At 33.9% G+C, this 20340-nt stretch overlaps 1 protein-coding gene across 1 annotated transcript in view; it reads right to left on the bottom strand.

The window, feature by feature from the left end:
• The window catches only part of LOC148611199 (uncharacterized), a 47244-nt gene that overhangs the window by 7242 nt on the left and 19662 nt on the right, over positions 1 to 20340 (bottom strand). The window contains 13 exon segments of the mRNA XM_088595229.1: positions 1171 to 1250; positions 1543 to 1942; positions 9112 to 9266; positions 9407 to 9438; positions 9705 to 9768; positions 11305 to 11405; positions 12461 to 12569; positions 14725 to 14841; positions 15768 to 16127; positions 16368 to 16551; positions 17498 to 17583; positions 17958 to 18012; positions 19345 to 19498. Of these exon segments, the coding sequence (XP_088451355.1) occupies positions 1171 to 1250; positions 1543 to 1942; positions 9112 to 9266; positions 9407 to 9438; positions 9705 to 9768; positions 11305 to 11405; positions 12461 to 12569; positions 14725 to 14841; positions 15768 to 16127; positions 16368 to 16551; positions 17498 to 17583; positions 17958 to 18012; positions 19345 to 19498 (1897 nt within the window).

Here is a 20340-nt window from a genome sequence, read left to right as displayed (position 1 = left end):
TCAAGTGGCCTTCGACCAGGTGCACTAAAAAGGGTAGTAACTCCAACATAGCTTCATAGATTAAAACTACAATTTGACCTGCAGATAGATCTCATCATGCTGAACACTTTTAATCCCTGTCAGAATTTCCATAAACCTAACGGTTTTGAAATGTATGCAAAAAACTTCTGTTCGACCCCTATATTCTAAGAAAAGAAAAAAACAAAAACAACAAAATCTGTTTCATGGGCCATAACTCCTACATTGGGTAATAAATCAGTTTGAAACTTATGGCATAGGTTTATCTTTTGATGCTGAACAATATACCCCAATGTCAGAATTTTGCTTAAATTCAATAGTTTTTGAGTTATTTGCAAATAACTGTATTTTGTATGTTCTATATCTAGTAAAAGCAGCCATGATTTTTTTTAACATTTCAAAAATTTTAAATGATCAGTTTGTGCAAGATACCCTAAGGAGCAATTATAACTCAAGTTAAATTTTATAGCATGGATTCAGACAAGATTTTCCAAATTGTACATGTGAAAAACAACAAAAATATCTGTTTCAGGGGCCACAACTCTTACTTCAGGTGACAAATCATTTAGCAAATTTTGGCATAGGTCCATCTTTTGATGGTGAACACTTTAACCCATATCAAAATTTGCAAAATTCATCTTTTTTTGTAGTTATTTGCCCAAAAACCTGTATTTTGACCCCTAAGTTCTAATTATAGTAACAGTGGCCAAGTTTTTTAACATTTCAAAAATTTCAAATGATCAATTTGTGCAGGATACCATTAGGAACAACCATGCCAAGTTTCATTCCAATCGGTTAGACAGTTTCAGAAAAGAAGACATTTGAAAAAAGATAACAATGACAGACAACAACTGGCACAAAGTGATGACAATACCTCACACTGCCTTCAAGACAGGAGAGCTAAAAAGTGTGTATGGACCATGACAACCCAGAAAACTAACTTCACAGCCCCATACCAATATACAACTGCATTTTGTTTTGCAGTTTTATAAAAAGATACCAATACATAGGTCAAATTTAATGATAAGTTGAGGCTGACAACTTGCTGAAAAAATATAGACTTTCAGTCCAAAAAATACGGTAATAGAAAGATGGCTTTGTTTATGGTTGTCCTTAAATATCATACTCAAATTAAATCCATTTATTATTTACCTTGTCTGCCATTTCAGTATTACACACATTGACAACTAACAATATTTGCATCAGCTTGTCATAACTCTCCAATCTTGATACTGAAATGTAAAAAAAAATTAAAACTACTGTGATGCTCTTGACTCAGCAATGGGACCTGGCTTTTTCATTTGAAAAGATTTTGACTTCCCAGAACTTTTATTCGTAATGAGGGATTTTCATATTTTTTCTAGTTATTTTGACCCACAAACAACAAATACAAGTACCTAATAAATGTCTTTTTTCCTCTAACCTCTAAAATTGATATCCACAATAATAAATGAAACACAGTGGCCAGATTGAGCTCTGGTAATTTTACAGTCTTCCAACATTATCTTTCTTTACAATACATACCACCAAACTCTATCGTGGAGGTATCTGGACATGAACTCTGCATCAGTGCTCCATGAGCAATCATACACTCTCTTTTGATGCTTAGACTACCATATTTAGTAAGGAATGTAGCGTAAGCTAATGGGAAGTTGAAGTTTACTCTAAATGCACGATAGTAGACCAAGGATAGGATTTTAAACAATGGAACATTCTGATACAATGGAAGCACTGAGGTAGCTAGTAGAGTCTTCAAATTATCCAAACTATCCTTTGGCCTGTTCTTTTCATCAAATTTTATGGCAAGCTCTAGGGCTTGAAATCCACCACAAAGAATGACTGCTTGATTGGAACTATTTGACAATTTACTACCGGCCTGCAGGACTCTAACAGATACATAGAGTAGGCAGTATATTATCTCACTCTGAAAAAAAAAAAAAAAAATTCTGAAAATGTTATTTTCTGTTGTTCATGGATCAAGAGGAAACAAATATTGACCAAAATCAAAAGAAAATATCAGAAAAAAAAAAGAAATGTAACAACAAAACGCAGACTTGTAAAAGTTGAATTATGCATTTATTCTGCCTACCCTGATAGGCCCCATCATTTTATCTTGCTGTTCAATATGACTTATTTGCTACATATGATTTTATCCCAAAGGTATTAAAATAGTGTATATATCATGCAAATCAATTGATTTTGTATTATACCCAATCTAAAACACCAATCTTTCTTACCAATCATTATGAATCTCAAACATACACAGGATTTGTAAAACTGGCACAATTAATTGCAAATTAAGCTACTTTTACGAATGATTTGTAAGTGGTTTATGATTGGTTACGAGTAAGAACAATCACTTCAGGATTTACTAAGAATGAATGCCATGCATTTACCATACCAGTTCACGATTCACTGCGATTCAATACGAGCAATTTACGAATGCTTACGATATTGTTAAAAATAATTGTGAATGCAATGCGATTACTGATAACACACAAATGGTTTACAATAACCTAAGGAGTTTTTACCACTATTTCAGTTTGGTTCCAAGTATTTTACTAACAGTAATGATTTTTCAAATGAGTTGCATTTAGAATTTAAGCCATATAGCTCATGTATTCTTCAACTGAACATTTGACATATTAAACAAGTGAAATTAGTCAATATTATACAAACTAGAGACTCTAAGAGAACCTGAATTGCTCACCTGAAAAAAAAAAGTCTTTTTAGCTTTCTAAAATTGGACTCTTGACCCTACTGTACTATTGTCACAAGAATCATTTAATCAATAGAGAGCATCTTAGTTATATACCCAATTTTCATGTTATAAAATAAATCTCTCATAGTCATTTTATGACTTCTTAAGGCCAATTACTACACATTGGTCAACAGATCTTTAAAAAAAATTGGCATAGGTCTGTTTCACCATGCTGATGAATTTAATTATGTCAGAATTTAGCTCAACCCATTCTTTACTAGTATTTCCAAAAATCTTCAATTTGACCCCTATGGTCTATTTTTAGTAACATTGGCCATGATTTTTCCCAGATAAAAAATCCACACACACAGAATGTTAAGGATATTGTGAGGTACATTCAACATGTTTGGTTAGATTCCATCTAGTAATTTAGAAGGAGAAGATTTTCAAAGTTGGAAATACAAAAATTCTTTAAAAAAAATCCATTTCAAGGCCCACAACTCATTCGTCAACAGATCTTCCTGAAAATTTTGGCATAGGTCTATCTCATCACCCTGATAGAGTAATCAAGGGAACCAAGGTTACAGTGGTAATCAAAAGAATGTAATCCAGGGACAAAGACCAGACATGGAAAACAGACATACACAACAAAGAACATAAAGTAACTAAAACCATACATACAAAGTAACAAAAGCAAATGAGCAACTTTTTACTCCCTTCCAGATTTTAGTTCAATCTATTTATGGTTTGTGTGCAAAATTCTGAATTTTGACCCCTAGGGCCTGTTTTTAAAAACGGTAGCCATGTTTTTAGCAAAATAAAGAATCATGGCACACAGATTGTTAAAAATGTTCTACATAACATTTATGATAAGTTTTGTTTCAATCCATCCAGTTATTTCAGAGAAGATTTTCTAAGTTGAAAATGTAAAGTTCAGTAAAAATCCATATCAGGACCTTAACTCATTCACCCATCATTGAGACTTTCTGAAAATTTCAGCATGGGTCCATCACATCATGCTGAACAATTCTACTCTCTGCCACACCTTGGCTAAACTCAACTTTTTTTTGGGTGTTAATTCCAAAATTCTACAATCTGACCCCCTATGGTCTATTTTTAGTAACAGTGGCCATGTTTTTTGCCAGAACAAAAATCCCTGAAGGAATAGTCATGCAAAGTTTTGTTACATTATACTTAGCAGTTTCTGAGGAGATGTTTGAAAAAGTTAGCGGATGACGACTGACATATAGTGATGGCAATAGCTCACATTGCCTTTTGGCCAGGTAAGCTATAATTTCTTCCTACTTCTTTTCCCACAGGCATGACAACTAAACCTCTTTGTCCTAAGCAAAATGTTTGTATATATTTGCAAAGTGTTCCCTTGAATTTGTGTTTATCTGTTAATTCATCGAAAAAATATCGTTAACTACTCAGAGTCATTCAAAAATTAATCACATAAAATAGCTAACCAAACACTTTACAGTTTAGCAAATGCTTATGAGTTCTTACAATTGTTTAATGATGCCTCACTTATGGTTTAAAAGTGGTTTGCAAACTCTTCACGAGTAAAATTTGTGGAAGTTCCTGTATATATTTTTGGAAATTTATTTTTTATCTCCTTTTGCAAATCAATATGAATGTGGCGAATGTCTGAATTATTTTTGGATGCCAACAAGTTAAATACAAATGCTTGTGTATGACTAAGAATTGGTTATTCATAAGGATTCTTAAGAAAGATTCTTCCATGTGAAGGGGGATTTTAGCTTTAATTTTGTCTAATAAAATTAGAAATACTATGAGCAAGCTCACCTACAGAATACCTCCCGCTTCAGATGTAAAACCCTTATCTTGAATTATCTCATTCTGGCACCATCCAACAGTAATTATATTCCTTCATGCAAATCCACATATGATACCCAGCCTTCCTATAGAATTTCATCAAACTCCTCTGAGTGGTTTAGGAGGAGTTGCACTTACAAGAAATGTGGACCAACAGACAGGGTGATTCCTATATAGCCCACCCCTCAACTTTGTATGTGTGTGTGGGTGGTATAAATAGCTGCTAACCCATTTACCAAAGTTTAAAGGAAATCGGGGAAAAAAAATTGAAGCACTATCCTGAGGACAACAATTTATGTCAATAGCATGAACAGAATGACAGGCTGATGGGTCAAAAAACCAGAAAATGCTAGTATGGGGAATGATAAGAGCTGCACCCAAGGGTCCGAAAATTTTGGCAGCCCATGCTGGTCATTTTATCAAACTTAAGCAGACGTTTGTGTCAGTCTTTTACATGCTCAGATAGAAAATAAACTTTAAGAAAAAAAATTTATGTAGTTATTAATGATAAATATTGGAATTTGTGTTATTTCATAACATACTCTGTCTTTTACAAAATATCAGAATGAATGAATGATTTTGGTTTCGATCACATGTGGGTGTTCTAACATGTAAACAAAACATCGTATCTCTCAGACTTTTACATCACATCCACAAACAGCCAAAAACTTCTGAGTGATGAAACAAGAGGCTCCAAGGAGACTGTAACGCTCACCTTGTTCAATTTTGCCTTTCAAGGGCAATTAATTAAACAAGAAGTTGTCCAACAATATTGACTCAAGAAAACTTTGATAAGACTTGTCATAAGGATCATTTCAGTAAATGAAAGTTTAAATCTATCACAGTTTTTAAGACATTGGCTAAAAACTATAAAAAAAAACCAAAAAAAACCTGTCATTTTCCTCTGTCAAAGGCAATAACTCTTATAAGAAGACCTCTGACAACTTTCATGCCTGAAAACTTTTGTAGTCCCAAAAATAAGGATCATTTCAGCTATTGAAAGTATTTGGCTAAACATAACGGTTTTTTGAAATATATGCAAAAAACTACTGTCTGACCCCTTTGTTCTGTTTTTAGTAATGGCGACCACGTTTTTCAACAGATCAAAATTCACATCAGTTCTATACATAATTTCCCAAGGAACATGGCAGAACAGATTAAAAAGAAAATTTGACCACAGATAGATCTCATCATGCTAAATACTTCTACCCCAGTCAGAATTGGATTAAACCTAACAGTTTTGGAGATATATGGGAAAAACTACTATCTGCCACCTTTATTCTATTTTTAGTAATGGCGGCCATGCTTTTCGACAGATCAAAAATCCCAACATATATAGAGGAGAAGAGTTTTGAAAAATTGTTAATGACTACAACAACGGACACCAAGTGATGACAATAGCTCACCTGATTAATTATGAAAGAAAATCGTGAATATACATTTCATATATTGATTTAAATGGTTTGTTGACTTCTATGTTAAAAAAATTCAATCGGTCAATTAATAATTACAAACTGCGACAGATTTGTAGTTCCAGTACCATGTGCTTGTGTTACCTCTGAAAGAGTGGCAGGAAAATGATGTCAATCTTGTAAATCTTTTTCTTCATAAATAAAGTAATAGATGTATGAAAATTCTCCAAGTCACTTTAATTCATATACGCAAAGGGTTGCATGTGTTAACAACTAATCAGTTACAACTAAATGACAGTCACAGGTAGCTGCACATCGGCTAAAATTGACATAAACATGTCAATTAATTTCCAATAAACAATTAGGAGACAGGTAGACAGGATGTTTATTCACTAATAAAACCACACAGACTGTAAATTATAGGGTTGACAATTTTTTTTTGTCCGATATTGGAAAATGGTCGTTCATTTGCAAAATTTGTGGTCAATGACCGGCATTTTTTACTGTTTCCAAACCCTTCGCTGCACCATTAGTACGTGAAGGTAAGTTTCAGGGTTAGTACTTCGCTGATAAATAAATACTGAAAAAGCAATCGTGTTCATTCACTGTATTCAAGTTGTTGATATGACATTACAAAAGTTGACGTAAACAATACAGGTACATTAAAATAAGAAACTAAGGAATGTTACCGACGTGTTTCAACTATGATCTTTGACAATGCATGATGTGCCCATCCCATTTCAATATACCTTATATGAATAGGTACGACAGGGTTCTCAATAAGTTTTAAAGTAGGTGGAAGAATATTAGAAGTAGGTGGCACCACTGAGGGCCCTTATGCCCGAACCAAGTGCCAAAGATGCTAAGGGGAGAGCCAGAGAAGGGGTACCCACCTACTTGGTAGGTGGAGGGTCCGCAGGTCCTTCTCCGGAAAATTTTGAAAATCTATAGTGAAGGAGGTGGCATCTGGGCTGTTCTGAGCAGATTTTTATCATGTATTCTTGATGCAAATATTCCCATTTTTTGGAGCTCATTTTGCTAAAATTTGAAAATTTATGAGATTTTTTTTTTTTTGCACAATATGGCTTACTTTGCATGTTGTTTATATCACTAAGCTATTCCAGATTTGACTGTATGCGGGTGGGAAAAACATTTTTTATTTGGACCCTACCTTTTTATTGATTTTGAAAACTATACGAGTGAAGCAAAAAAGTTTGGCCTGATCACACCTAAAAGATAACATAAGTCATTGAAAGATGTTATTTGTTTATACACACCATCTATGCTTTTTTAGTAAAATAAGATGATATTTTTCTGTACTTGCACTGTGACATGCTTTGGTTTTGTTTGTTGGGGTTTAATGTCCGAGCAGCAATATTTCAGCTATATTCAGACGATGAATATGAAATTGATGATAAAATGAACATGAAATGATGATGAAATGAAAAAGGGATGGGACACAAGGACAATGGGGTCGACAAATTTTGACTGCCACTGGAAATAGGGAGAGGTGGGTCGGGTCGGGCAATTTAGCCTCCTGTGGCGGAGCCCTATGGTTCCTACTCCAGGAGAATACCAAAGTAGGGTTCTTTAACGTGTGAGGAACATGGCATCTTTCCCAAAATAGTGCACCACTATGGTTTGCGGTCAGATTTTCAGTATTATAGCCTGACAACCCCAGCATGTAACACGCCAGGGGTACCCCATTCCACCACCCGGGGCACACATCCCAGTTGCTCTGTGGGCAGAGCACCCTAGCCCCTGGCTAAGGTTCTGAGCACTATTTAGTTGCCTTTTACGACAAGCTTAGCGCTGCTGCAGGCCTATTCTTTTAACACCCGGACCTGCACGGGGCGACATGCTTTGGTCAATGATGACCGAAAATGTTGAATTGATTCTAAAACTTCCCAAATACAGAATCTGTGATACCGATCACACCCATTACAAAAGTGCCAAATTAACCACAATTAAAGTTTGTTTATTCGTACTGCTGATCACGACAGAAAAAAAAAAAAAAAAAAAAATTAAGTTATCAAAGAAACTAATCTGCATTACAATAAACACCACGATCGAAGGTTTCTGACACAATTTTTTATGTATGAAAGAGTAATCAAGGGAACCAAGATTATAGCAGTAATTAAAAGAATGTATGAAACATTTTTTTTTTCATTTTTTTTTTTTTTTGCAACAAAATAGCTGGTGCCAATGTCAAAGTAGACAGCGAAATCGCTGGTCCCAGCACTTATTGCGAACCCTGGTAAGTTCAGAAATTTTTAAAAATAGAAATGGAGTTTACACCAAACAGAACATCTAAGACAGAAATTTCATGCATTTCACTTTCATGACAACAGCAATATATCAATAGAAAAGACCCTTCTTTACACTAGTCTTGACCTGTTGAGCCAAAGTTTTACAGCGCCACCTCACAGAAACAAAGTCCCATGTGTAGGCATACATATTATTCTGACTGAGCAAACTAGTTGTCATTTATCTCCTATATGCAGCTTGCTTGGCTGAAAATCAATAAAGGTTTGACCAGCTGCCACACGGTCTCGCGGAGAGAAAACTACAACAAGACCACTGACACAACTCAATTAGTCAATAAAAGTTAACATTTCATCTGAATACCATAGACAATCTACCAATCGTTTATGTAGCAGAAATGAAAACAGTTTCATTTTTTTTTGTCAGACAATGGAGCCGACAGATTAGCAAGTTCTGCCAGACTAATAAACCAAAAATAAAATGAAATGCATGATGAGATATCCTGACCTTCAAATATAAAAATTATATCTCGTTCATGAAGAGCAAGATTATCTCAATACTGGATATAGAATTATTTGGATCGAAATGGACATGGTATGAAATGACTAGATTATAAAAATACTTGTTTCTGACGTTATGTTGTTTGAAGCAGTTTACTTAAATAGAGTGGATTACAATTTTACTTAATAAAGAACAATGGAGACTGACACATATTCAAGTTTTGAAGGATTTATGCAGACAAAATTTTGCCAGCCATTAGGTCCTGCAAAACAATTGTTTTTGCTGGACCTGCACGAGTTCTGCCTGTTAGATGAATAGTTGCATGTCTGATGTAACCAAATGACTGGTATAAAAAACTGTACAAAAATTAAACACCTGTGTAAGCCCTTCGAAGTAGGGTTCAAGTTGAAACTTGCTACTGGAACTCAATTGATTTTGATCTGGCGAGTAATTTCTCTTGAAATCTCCAGCATAAGACATTCTAGGAAACTTTGCAGCACTGCTTGAATCAGGAGGCAGTTTTCTCTTAGCTGGAACAGTGGATATAAATTAATATGTTTAGTATTTCAGTAATAATATAAAAAAGCAAAAAACAATTCAATGTAAACAAAAGAAGGGGGAGTCTATTTATATTATATTTTAAGGATAAATACAAACAAGAAATTCCCACATACATCAATGTTATGGAACTTAACCAGCCAACTTCAATATCATTCCCTTTACATATTTTGGTTAAGTGCAATATACTCATGCATTCTGTTTCCTCTTAATTTAAATAATTTTATTGTATGCAGTGATGTTTCCCCACACTTCTTGCATTATATTTGTACTTGCATGTCAACCCAGACCAAGCATTGATTAAAAAACTGACAGTTTAAACTATATGAAAATTTACCCCCCATACACAACAAGCAAGAAGCAATAATACCAACTAGCAGGTAATCAGGTACAAAGGAAACTATCAATACCTTGTTTCTTTTGTTTTCTCATTATTAAGTATAGCTGATCTAACATCAGGTGAAGATACTGAGCCTAAGTAAAGTGAAAAATCAGGTATTATCTTCTCAATAAACTACTAGTAACTAATGATTATGTAATGTAACACTACAACAAAAGCACTGTTTCTCAATTCAATTCAATTTCAGACCCATCTAGTTAAAACAAGATCTATCCATTATTCCATTCAGTCACTGAATGTAGGATCTAACAACACTGTAATTTTAGTTTCTGTTAAGAAATTTTGTGTTTTTTTTCCTTTGAATAATTCTGTGAAGATCTTGAAAAATGAAATCTGAATGGCAGATTAGAAAGGTTATCAGAACAGAAAGTAGAATGGATGGTTATTAGATCCTACATGCAGTGACAAAATTCGACAATTGATAGGTCTAATTTCAATTATATTGAAGCCAAATCTCTCATAAATTTTGGTGCTATTGCTATATGTAAGTTTAGAAGGCAGTGGTTGTAACTAGAGTAGTGAATGACAATTTAATGGTAACTATGAATGGTGGAAAGATGCTAAAATTTTGAGAACACTGTTAGTCACATTTATGATCTATTTAAGGTTGACACTAATATAACATATATTGTAACTCTGGTAGCCCCAAAACAAGGACTATAAACATTTGATTTGCAGTTGAAAAAGATAATTAAGGAGTGCTGGGATTGTTAAATGGACACCATGATAAACAATAAAACAACAACATGCCAAAATCTATTTAATACTATTTTATTGACTGCACATTATTTCTATTGTGTATAGAAAGAAAAAAATTTTTTTTTTATTAAAACAGTTTTTACACAGTTTTACTTTGTGACAGAGAATAACAAGAAAATTCACAGTAGAGTACTAAATTTTCACCAACTTAAAAAGTAGATAGATTGACATTCATGTTGACATATCTTTTAATAAAAGTAGTTCAGGCTAAAAAAGAAATATGCTAGGTTCTCAGGCCCCACTGCATCCCTAAAAACCCACCCACATCTGTGATTTTTATAACAGTAAAATCTGGAAATTTTCATATCCCGTCTGGAATAAACTTTTTACATATTAAACTGTATCATCTTCACGCTTGAAAAGTAGGTAAAAAATACAATGAGAATGAGGCTGTTATTTAACACTGATCATTAAAAATGAAAGTTTGTCTCGTGGCAAAGATATGGTTCTTACTTCTTGCCACATCTTATATTCCAGTTAAGTTTTAATACCATGGAGGATTTTATTCTACTTCTCAACATCCAGTACATTTACAGAATTACTCTTCAGGCCGGGTGAGCTAATAAAACTCAGTTATAACATATTCACTGAATAAATAAATAAATTAGTTTACTTTCATTGACTGAAAAAAGACAAATTATCTACAATAAAAACTTTTTTTTTCTTGTATATGCAAATCAATAGCACTTACCAAATATTGAGAAAATATTATTATATTATTAAATGGGATTATAAATCCAGTAGAACCCATTAATTTTAGCACCATATAAAATAATCATTGAATGCTTAATGTCCTATAATTGAAATCTGAACATTTTTATCCAAAAACACTACTACCAAAAACTGTATACCTGAGACTGCTTTCTCAAATGTGAACTGCTCTATGCGAGTACTGTATGTTGTCACCTTCATCAAAACCATTGGGGATGAAGATGGAACTAATGCTTGCACACTGAAAGATATCAATGAATATTACAAATAGTACAAAGCTAAGTTAAATTTTCTGGGGGGGAGGTGGGGCAAAGGAAGTCTATTTCATCATCTTAACAATACTTTGGGCCTAACTTAGATACATGTTTTTTTTTTTTGCTAGAGCCATTAAATAATAGGAGTGTAATTTGTGTTCCACATCCATTAGGATTAAATTTGCAAAAGTAGATTTTAAAATTTTTAATTTTTCTCACAGTAACTCAATTTTCCCAATTCCGACTTTTATGTGCAAAAGAGGTACCAGAAATCTTATTTCTGATTTTGAAAACGAACAAACAAAATAAAAAACTATTATAGACACAATCATGGGTAAACATAGTTGACTACAACTGATGTACCTATTCTTAAGAGCATACAAAATAAATGTCTAGGTTCTCAGCTTTTTTTGGTCAGAAGCAAATAAAAGTACTTTCCTGTCAAATATTTCATGATATGTACTGCTCGATCTGATATATATTATTATACAGTTCAGTTCAGTAAACATGCATTTGGAGGACAGGTTGTGTGTATGAAACTCCTTGGCATCAAAATCTTCCTTGAGATAAAAATTTGCACAATACCAGTGGCCATGATTATTAATATACTAATAAATCCATAGCTTGTTGAACCCAGTTCATTTGGGAAGCAATATGGATAAGGATATATGATGCACATTAGACTCAATTTTTATGGTGGATAGACTACACACTTTTCATAGATACTTTTAACTAATTTGGACAGATGGACAGACAGGGTGAAACCTATATACCCCCAAGGGAAATTAGGCAACTTTTAACTGTATGATGAGTTTCACTTTGATATATTTTTGTTGTGCATTTCAGTAAACTAAGTCCACAGGGGCAAAACTCCCAACAAAATAAGGTGATAAAATTTCCTTGTAATATGCACAACTTCATATTGTCATTCACTACATACAAATGTTCTTCAAATTTTCTCTATTGGATGAAATGTTCTGAAATAGAATGCCCTCCATAACTTATGTGGGGTATAACAATCTGGGGGAAAAACATTACTCACAATTTTGTAACTAGCTGATTCCTAAATGCCAGGTCTATACTGCTTTTCCAATTTGGTTTGCTCAAACTTTTTCCAGAACTACTTCTAGGAGACCTGCTTTTGCTTTTTTCTATAATAATGGTGTGACATGTTAGTAAAACAAATACTCAACTGAACTATAATTAATTTAAATCTTGATGGACAGCTAGTAAACATGATTCAAGCATTTCACTTGCTGAAGTTATAAACAAATTTTAAAATAAGTTCTCTTTTCCAACTAGCCAAAGTCTGTTGATTCTGAAACTTGCACAATATTTATGTGAGCTTAAAGAAATCAGTCCTTAATTAACTTCCAAAACACAATTGAATATCCACCTCCAGTGAGTTCAAATTCAAAATAAATAGTGTTAAGCTAAGGTGTAGGGCATAACAAAACATGGCTCACTAGCATACCCAGCATACCAAAACCAGACTCACTAGCATACCCAATCAACATACCAAAACCAGGCTCACTAGCATACCCAGCATACCAAAACCAGGCTCACTAGCATACCCAAATCAACATACCAAAACCAGGCTCACTAGCATACCCAATCAACATACCAAAACCAGGCTCACTAGCATATCCAGCATACCAAAACCAGGCTCACTAGCATAACCAAATCAACATACCAAAACCAGGCTCACTAGCATACCCAGCATACCAAAACCAGGCTCACTGGCATACCCAATCAACATACCAAAACCAGGCTCACTAGCATACCCAGCATACCAAAACCAGGCTCACTAGCATAACCAAATCAACATACCAAAACCAGGCTCACAAGCATACCCAATCAACAAACCAAATCCAGGCTCATTAGCATACCCAACATGGCAAAACGAGGCTCACAAGCATACCCATTGCTTTGAATGCTATGTATGCAACAACTGCAAACTAATATTTTGCCACGTAAACACACCCATGCAATACTAACTTAAGTTCCCCAAAGCTATAGTGCATTTTCATAAAACATAGTCATAGACCACTTAACCAGTTAGTAAACAAGACCTTTACTAGTTTTGGTGAGAAATACAGAATATAAACAGGAAGATGAATTCTACAGCACCACCTGAGGTATGACAAAGGAAACAAGAGGCTCCCAGGAGCCTTAATCGCTCACCTGGGTAAATTCTGTTTTTCAATGACAATAACTTCTAAATGGCCTGACAGATTACAATGAAAATTTGACCACATATAGATCTCATCATGCTGAACACTTAACATAGTCAGAATTTTGCAAAACCTAATGGTTTTGAAGATATATGCAAAAAACTACATTCCGAGCCCTATGTTTTAATTTTTAGCAACAGCAGCCACGTTTTTTGACTGATCAACAATATTAACAAAAATTTTATGCAAGATACCCAAAGGAATATTCATATCAAGTTTAGTTCCAATTGGTCAAGTAGGGTCAGAGGATAAGATTTTTGAAAGAAATAACATTAAAAATAGCAAAAAACCATTGGAAAAGGGCAACAACTCCTAAATGGCTTGACTGATTAAAATGAAAATTTGACCATAGATAAATCTCATCATGCTGGACACTTGAACAGAGTCAGAATTTTGCTAAACCTAACGGTTTTGAAGATATATGCGAAGAACTACATTGCGAGCCCTATGTTTCAATTTTTAGCAACAGCAGCCATGTCTTTTGACTGATCAACAATATTAACAATACTTTTATGCAAGATACCCAGAGGAATATTCATATCAAGTTTAGTTCCAATTGGTCAAGTAGGGTCAGAGGATAAGATTTTTGAATGAAATAACATTAAAAATAGCAAAAAACTGTTGGAAAAGGGCAACAACTCCTAAATGGCTTGACAGATTAAAATGAAAATTTGACCTTGGATAAATCTCATCATGCTGGACATTATTACCCCGTGTCAGAATTTCGCTAAACCTAACAGTTTTGAAGATGTACGAGGAAATCTACAGACTGACCCATATGTTCTATTTTCAGTAATGGCGGCCTTATGTTTTGACGGATCAAAAATCTAAACACAACTTTTGTGCAAGATACCCAAAGGAACATCTGTGCAAAGTTTCATATAATTACGCTCAGTTGTTTCAGAGGAGAAGAATTTGAAAAATTGTTAACAGACAACGGATGCCAAGTGATGGCAATACCTCATGTGGCCTTTGGCCAGGTGAGCTAAAAACCCATACATCTATGTTCTATGACTGCTATGGGGTTACAAAAAAACAACTTTTTTTATTTTACTGAGTGATAACAAAATACCTGTGTGTTTGGGATCTGGTTGTAAGCCTTTGTAGTTGTCTTTCAGCCCCAAACCAATATAAGCTGAGTGGTAGAAAGTGTCATAGTGTATCATGAAATCTACCACATCGTCTTCATCTGAAACAAAGTTAATTCTGCAATCATTCAGTCTGGCTACGACTTTCATATCTTCGTTTATGGAACCGAACAAAAGTTCATTTGAAACTTTGATGAAAAAACTTTTTAACAGTCTATAACAAGATGTTACACACTTCATTTATTAATTTCAAGGAGATCTCAAATTACTGTATCTACATCGCTCAGGAAAATGCTTGTTTCTGACCCCTTTTTGGGCCCCTTATTTTAAAAGTTCAAGTAACAACTCCCCAAAATTAATCCTGTCCTTCCTTTGGTAGAATGGCAACTTGTGGTACAATATTAAATAGATCCATTCACTTAGGTAAAGTTACTCTCCTGATATCATGAAAGTCCCTTTGTTGGCTCCTAATCCCTTATGGTTTAACATTACTCTTCTGCGGTTTCACACCTTGTAGTACAATTTCAAAAAGTTCTATACACTTTTACACAAGTTATTGTCCTGGTATCATGAGAATGCCTGTTTTTGGCCCCCTTTCAAATTTCAAAGCAATTCAAGTCAATACCACCAAAATCAATCCAAGTCTTCCTTTTGTAGTATGGCACCTTATGATATAATTTCATACAGATCTACACACTTAAACTCAAATCATTGAACAAAAATCATGAAAATATCTGTTTCTGGCCACTTACCCCCCCCCCAACAATTCCTCAATGATTCAAGTCAAAAGCACCAAAATCAATCCCAGGCTACCTTTTGTGGGATGACACCTAGGGGTATAATTTCATAAAGACCTATATAGTAATATGAAAGTTACTGATGGTCATATAAGAAGTTATAGCTACAAACACACAACAAAACCTACAAAATAACACACACACACACACACACACACACACACACACACACACACAGACACAGACACAGACACAGACACACACACACACACACACACAGTGAAGCCTACCTAAAATGTAAAACCTTAGAACATGGCTACATAGACGACAGGAGTCAGGGTAACGACAGAAACTAAATGAGTTCTCCTTATTGTCTGTAGAACTCCCACAGTAATCACAATGCTCAGAACATCTTTCATCAAGTAGGTCTCTTATCCAATGTTCACAGATCCTGCCTTTTTCTGTTTCTGCAAGTGACTCAGTTCTTTTCACGCAGCATACTAGACAGCCTTGGTCTTTACATTCTGGGTGGCATTTCTCCAATGGCTGACCATGGAATTGGTGTTTAAGCAGAGTTTTACAGAGGCAGTCTTCACTAGAACAATTGTTCCAGTGATGGAGTAATAGACAGCTCTTAAAACAGTCTACATCTGCAACACAAAATGTCAATTAGATTCATGGTGCTGCAACCAATTCAAAACTTAACGAAAAAGTAAACAAAACTGACATGAACCAAGATATTCATAATATTTGGCTCTTTAATGTAAATGTCAATCTACAATGAAGACTGTGGAGAAAGAATTATATAATAAAAAAATTGATATTGAAGTCCATCAATAATTTTTTTAAGAGTTCTCACAAGACATTTGAACAAAGACAGCAACACCTACTTTTACAGAGTCTACCACTTGTACAGGTTTGCATATGTTGAAGGAGTAATTTGTACTTTTTACATATTTGGTTTTTACAGGCACTTTTTGATTGTTGACACTTATAAGCATGAAGTAGGTTCATCAGATGGCCTACTATATTTGTCTGAACCAGTCGGGAAATGCTGTTAGGACTTCTTGTCATCTGAAACCAATATAGAACTTGTATAAAACATTAAGTTGCATGTATTGTTTTGTTACTTGTAAATATTTGCATGCACTGGTTACAAATATTAAAAAAATTGATTTATTTCAGCCAATTGCAGCCCAGATAATTACAATTAATTTAAGACGGATGGACACGGTAATTCCAATGTCACCCACTTGTTGGCTTGGATATAATAAAGGGGGGATAAAAATAAAATGTTAGGCAGTACATTACAAAATAAAAATATGTTGTGAATGAGTGATAATTGTACAAAAAAAACAACAAGTTTTTAGACATAGAAATACATAATGTATCTTTAAAACTTGCTTGTTTTAAGTACTGATAGATGTCATGTTCCACATGATAGATACAACTACTTACAGATACAACTGATCCAGGTAGAATTACAGATAGTCAAATTAGTGATTTATCAAGTACAGTGTTGCTACCTTTTTGATTTGATGAACAAGCAAATTTACCTTCAAGGGTAAAAGGTCAAAGACATTTCCAAGTTTGAAACCAATGCTCCATTTGATGAAAATTAGGTCTCAGTGAAAAAGGTTGAAGGTCCAGTATCTAAGTTAACTAGAAAAACTGTGAGCAATGCTCACTTACTCGATACCCCCACTCCCCCTTTTGATAACATGCACATTTCAACCTGGATCCAAATCTGAAATAGGAGGTGCACAATGGTATGTGAAATAAAAATACTGTGAAAGTTTCTTTCAAATTCCATTCATGGTGTAGGAGGAGTAATGGATAAGAGATGAGTCCCCCTATGTAACCAACTGAAGGACAGACACCTCTATCACTATATACTCCCACTTCACAAGTGGAAGTAAAAATGAAATTTTGAAGGTCCTTTGTCTGCAATTAAGGGTCATGGACATCAGACCACCACTAATTTATACCCTGACTCACATAGCTGTCAGCAGTTTCTTACCTCCCTGTCTGATTGAAGACTGCCTTCCAGTAATTCACTAGGAATTCCATCTATGTCTACAGGCAATACATCAGGAGTGTGGAGAACTTAAATACAACAGATACAGACAGAAAATATCTACAACTGATCATACTTTATCTTTGGTTTAAGTCTAAGTGTGATATCAAATTAACAACATGACACTTTAATGATGTGGAAACAAACATCTGAAAAATACACATTTCAGTAGTATTTTTTGTTGCAAGTTTTCATGGAAAAAAATATTAGACTGATGGATTACTCAAGTCTGCCTGAATAAAAATTTAGGTAACTTACTGTATAAATATCCTTTTTCCTTAAATACAATTGGGAACATAAAAAATTTGAAGACTACATATGCATGTATCTTAGTAATGTTTTAAAAACTGATCTTTTGAAGCTTACTCATATTCAAAGATTGAAATTTCAATTAAAAATATACCTAGGCAGTCTTTCTTCCGCACTTCTTCCCTTTTTGGGTTATAAGTGATTGACAGCTAAATAAAATAAAATTGTTTAGTTTATAAGAGATCATACATGTATAGGAATTACAACAAAATATACCTAAATTTCAAATATTTATGTCAAGACTTTCAGTTCCTTGTATCATCATTTTTTTTACATCATTCCAAGTTCCATCATCTGTATTTCAAAAAAGTTCTTTTCTACAGTTTTTACAAAAATTTAATTGTAACGCAACATCTAATATATGAAGCTAGAATTATAAATCATAACTAAAAATAATTAAAATGGAATCCATCTCCGCATGCCCTGCTGTTTAAGCCATATATACAAAATGGATTTAGGTGATCAACCCACATGCCAAATATCAAAAGCCTACATCGAAAGACAAGAAAGTTTTAGCCAGAACACAATTTGTCACTGAAAAACAGGAATTTGATCTTGAGGCCGAAGTTCAAATGTCACCATGGAACGTAACACATCATCTTTAGGTGATCTACCCACATGCGAAATATCAAAATCCCAAATCGAAAGACAAAAAAGTTACAGCCCGAACAAGTGTTGTAAAGGAGGGACAGACAGACAGACTGATCACTATAAGGTGACCACCACTTTTTCTGGTGGGACCCTAATAAATGTTTTTCAATAATTATGAAACAATTTCAATTTTCCAACATTAATTTTAAGCAACGAACAGTTAGTGAAAAAGCCAATATCATAAGCATCTAATCTCTCTAAAAAAAAAATTAGACCATTACTATCCCCCTTTTTAACTCTGCTAAAATAACGAGGGTATGAAGTTCAAGGTTGTCCTATTGCCCAGGACAAGTAAAAATACCATCATGACAAGGAAAATAAATAATTGAAGGGCAATAGTAACATAACTACACTAAATTTTGTAGAATTGAAATGGTGGCACCATAAAAAGACCAACTTTATTTCGTGACCAACAATGATACATTATTTGAACAAAATCTGTTAAGCAGTTTCTGAAGAGTGGCATTCACAAAGTGTGACCTATACAGTCCTCAGTATTTCTACCCCACCCCCCCCAAAAAAAAGAACAAAAAAACACATGGGGATCAAAAACAGGAATGGCCGGGTTTGTCCTAAACAGGATGTAGAAGAGTAACAGACCTGACATCGGATTAAACAATATGGGACCCCTTACTTAAATTGTGTAACAAATATCTAGTGGCTGTGATTAATAGATGCTGTGAAAATTGTAACAAAAATTTATTACCTGACTTCCACTGATCTATAAGCCAATTTGTAATCCAGCCAAAAAATATAAATAAATGTGAGTGAAAAGTATATGTGTCAAATTATACCTCAATACTTCATGAACTCTAATTAAAATAACAAACCTTTGAAGTGTGCTTCAACAATCTTCTTAGTAAAACAGCACCTAATCTAGCTATTAATTTATTCTTTTCTGGTGAATTGTCTGTGGTCCTTGTAATCTGTATTAATTTCTCAAATCTAAACAACATTACATCTAAAGGTTCAGCATGATCTAAACTGTAAAAAAAAACAATACAGCAACAAATAAACAAATGACAGTTAATAGCTCTCTACATCACTGTTTTATTCAGAGATTTTTCTGGAATGCATTGATAAATTCAAATAATAAAATTCTTAGAAGTTGAACATAGCAAGTCTCATAAAGTCCTTGATATTTATTCAATAATATACTTGTTACTAGGGCAAACAAGATGTGAGTTGACACTTAAATGATTAATTTAACTGATTGAATTTTGTACCGCTCCTTTTCCTAAGCATCCAAGATCATGCCAAAATTCTTGAAAGAGTTACCCTTCTTTACTAAGTCACACATTCAAAACCAAAAGCTTAAAAACTGCATCACATGAGCGTATATTAAAGGTACATGACCATAAAGACTTTGGTTGAATATTATTGCCTGAATTTGTCTATAATGTAACATGCATGTTATATCTAACAACAATATCATAAATAGCAATAAAAGCACTGTACAATTGTCACAACTATTTTCTTGTGTAAGTTTTGACATTATGTCAAGGTCATAACCTCCATATTGCTTTTCATAGGCAACAATGAATGCCTCTGAACCATGTTACATATTAACTTGTAAACTTTGTAACTTGTAAAAAAATTGCGAACTCAACCAGTATTACCACAGATCTTATTTAGTTGCTATTAGCTGTTTTTTTTCTGAACTCTGATGTATATAGCATTTACAATAAAATGTAATAACATTTTTTTAAATAAAAAGTCAATAGAAAATGCTATTTTCTTATTTCTATTCAATCTTATTTTTCAAAGCTTACCTGTGGTAAATTGTAAAAAGAAATCTTAATATATGAGAGCATTCGAAGACCTTA

Source organism: Perna viridis, chromosome 7 (genome assembly GCF_037379345.1).
Source record: "Perna viridis isolate PV_CMFRI_1.1 ecotype Kerala chromosome 7, ASM3737934v1, whole genome shotgun sequence".
Lineage (NCBI taxonomy): Eukaryota > Metazoa > Mollusca > Bivalvia > Mytilida > Mytilidae > Perna > Perna viridis.
The sequence above is the reverse complement of the archived record's forward strand: the minus strand, read 5'-3'. Positions and strand labels throughout refer to the sequence as shown.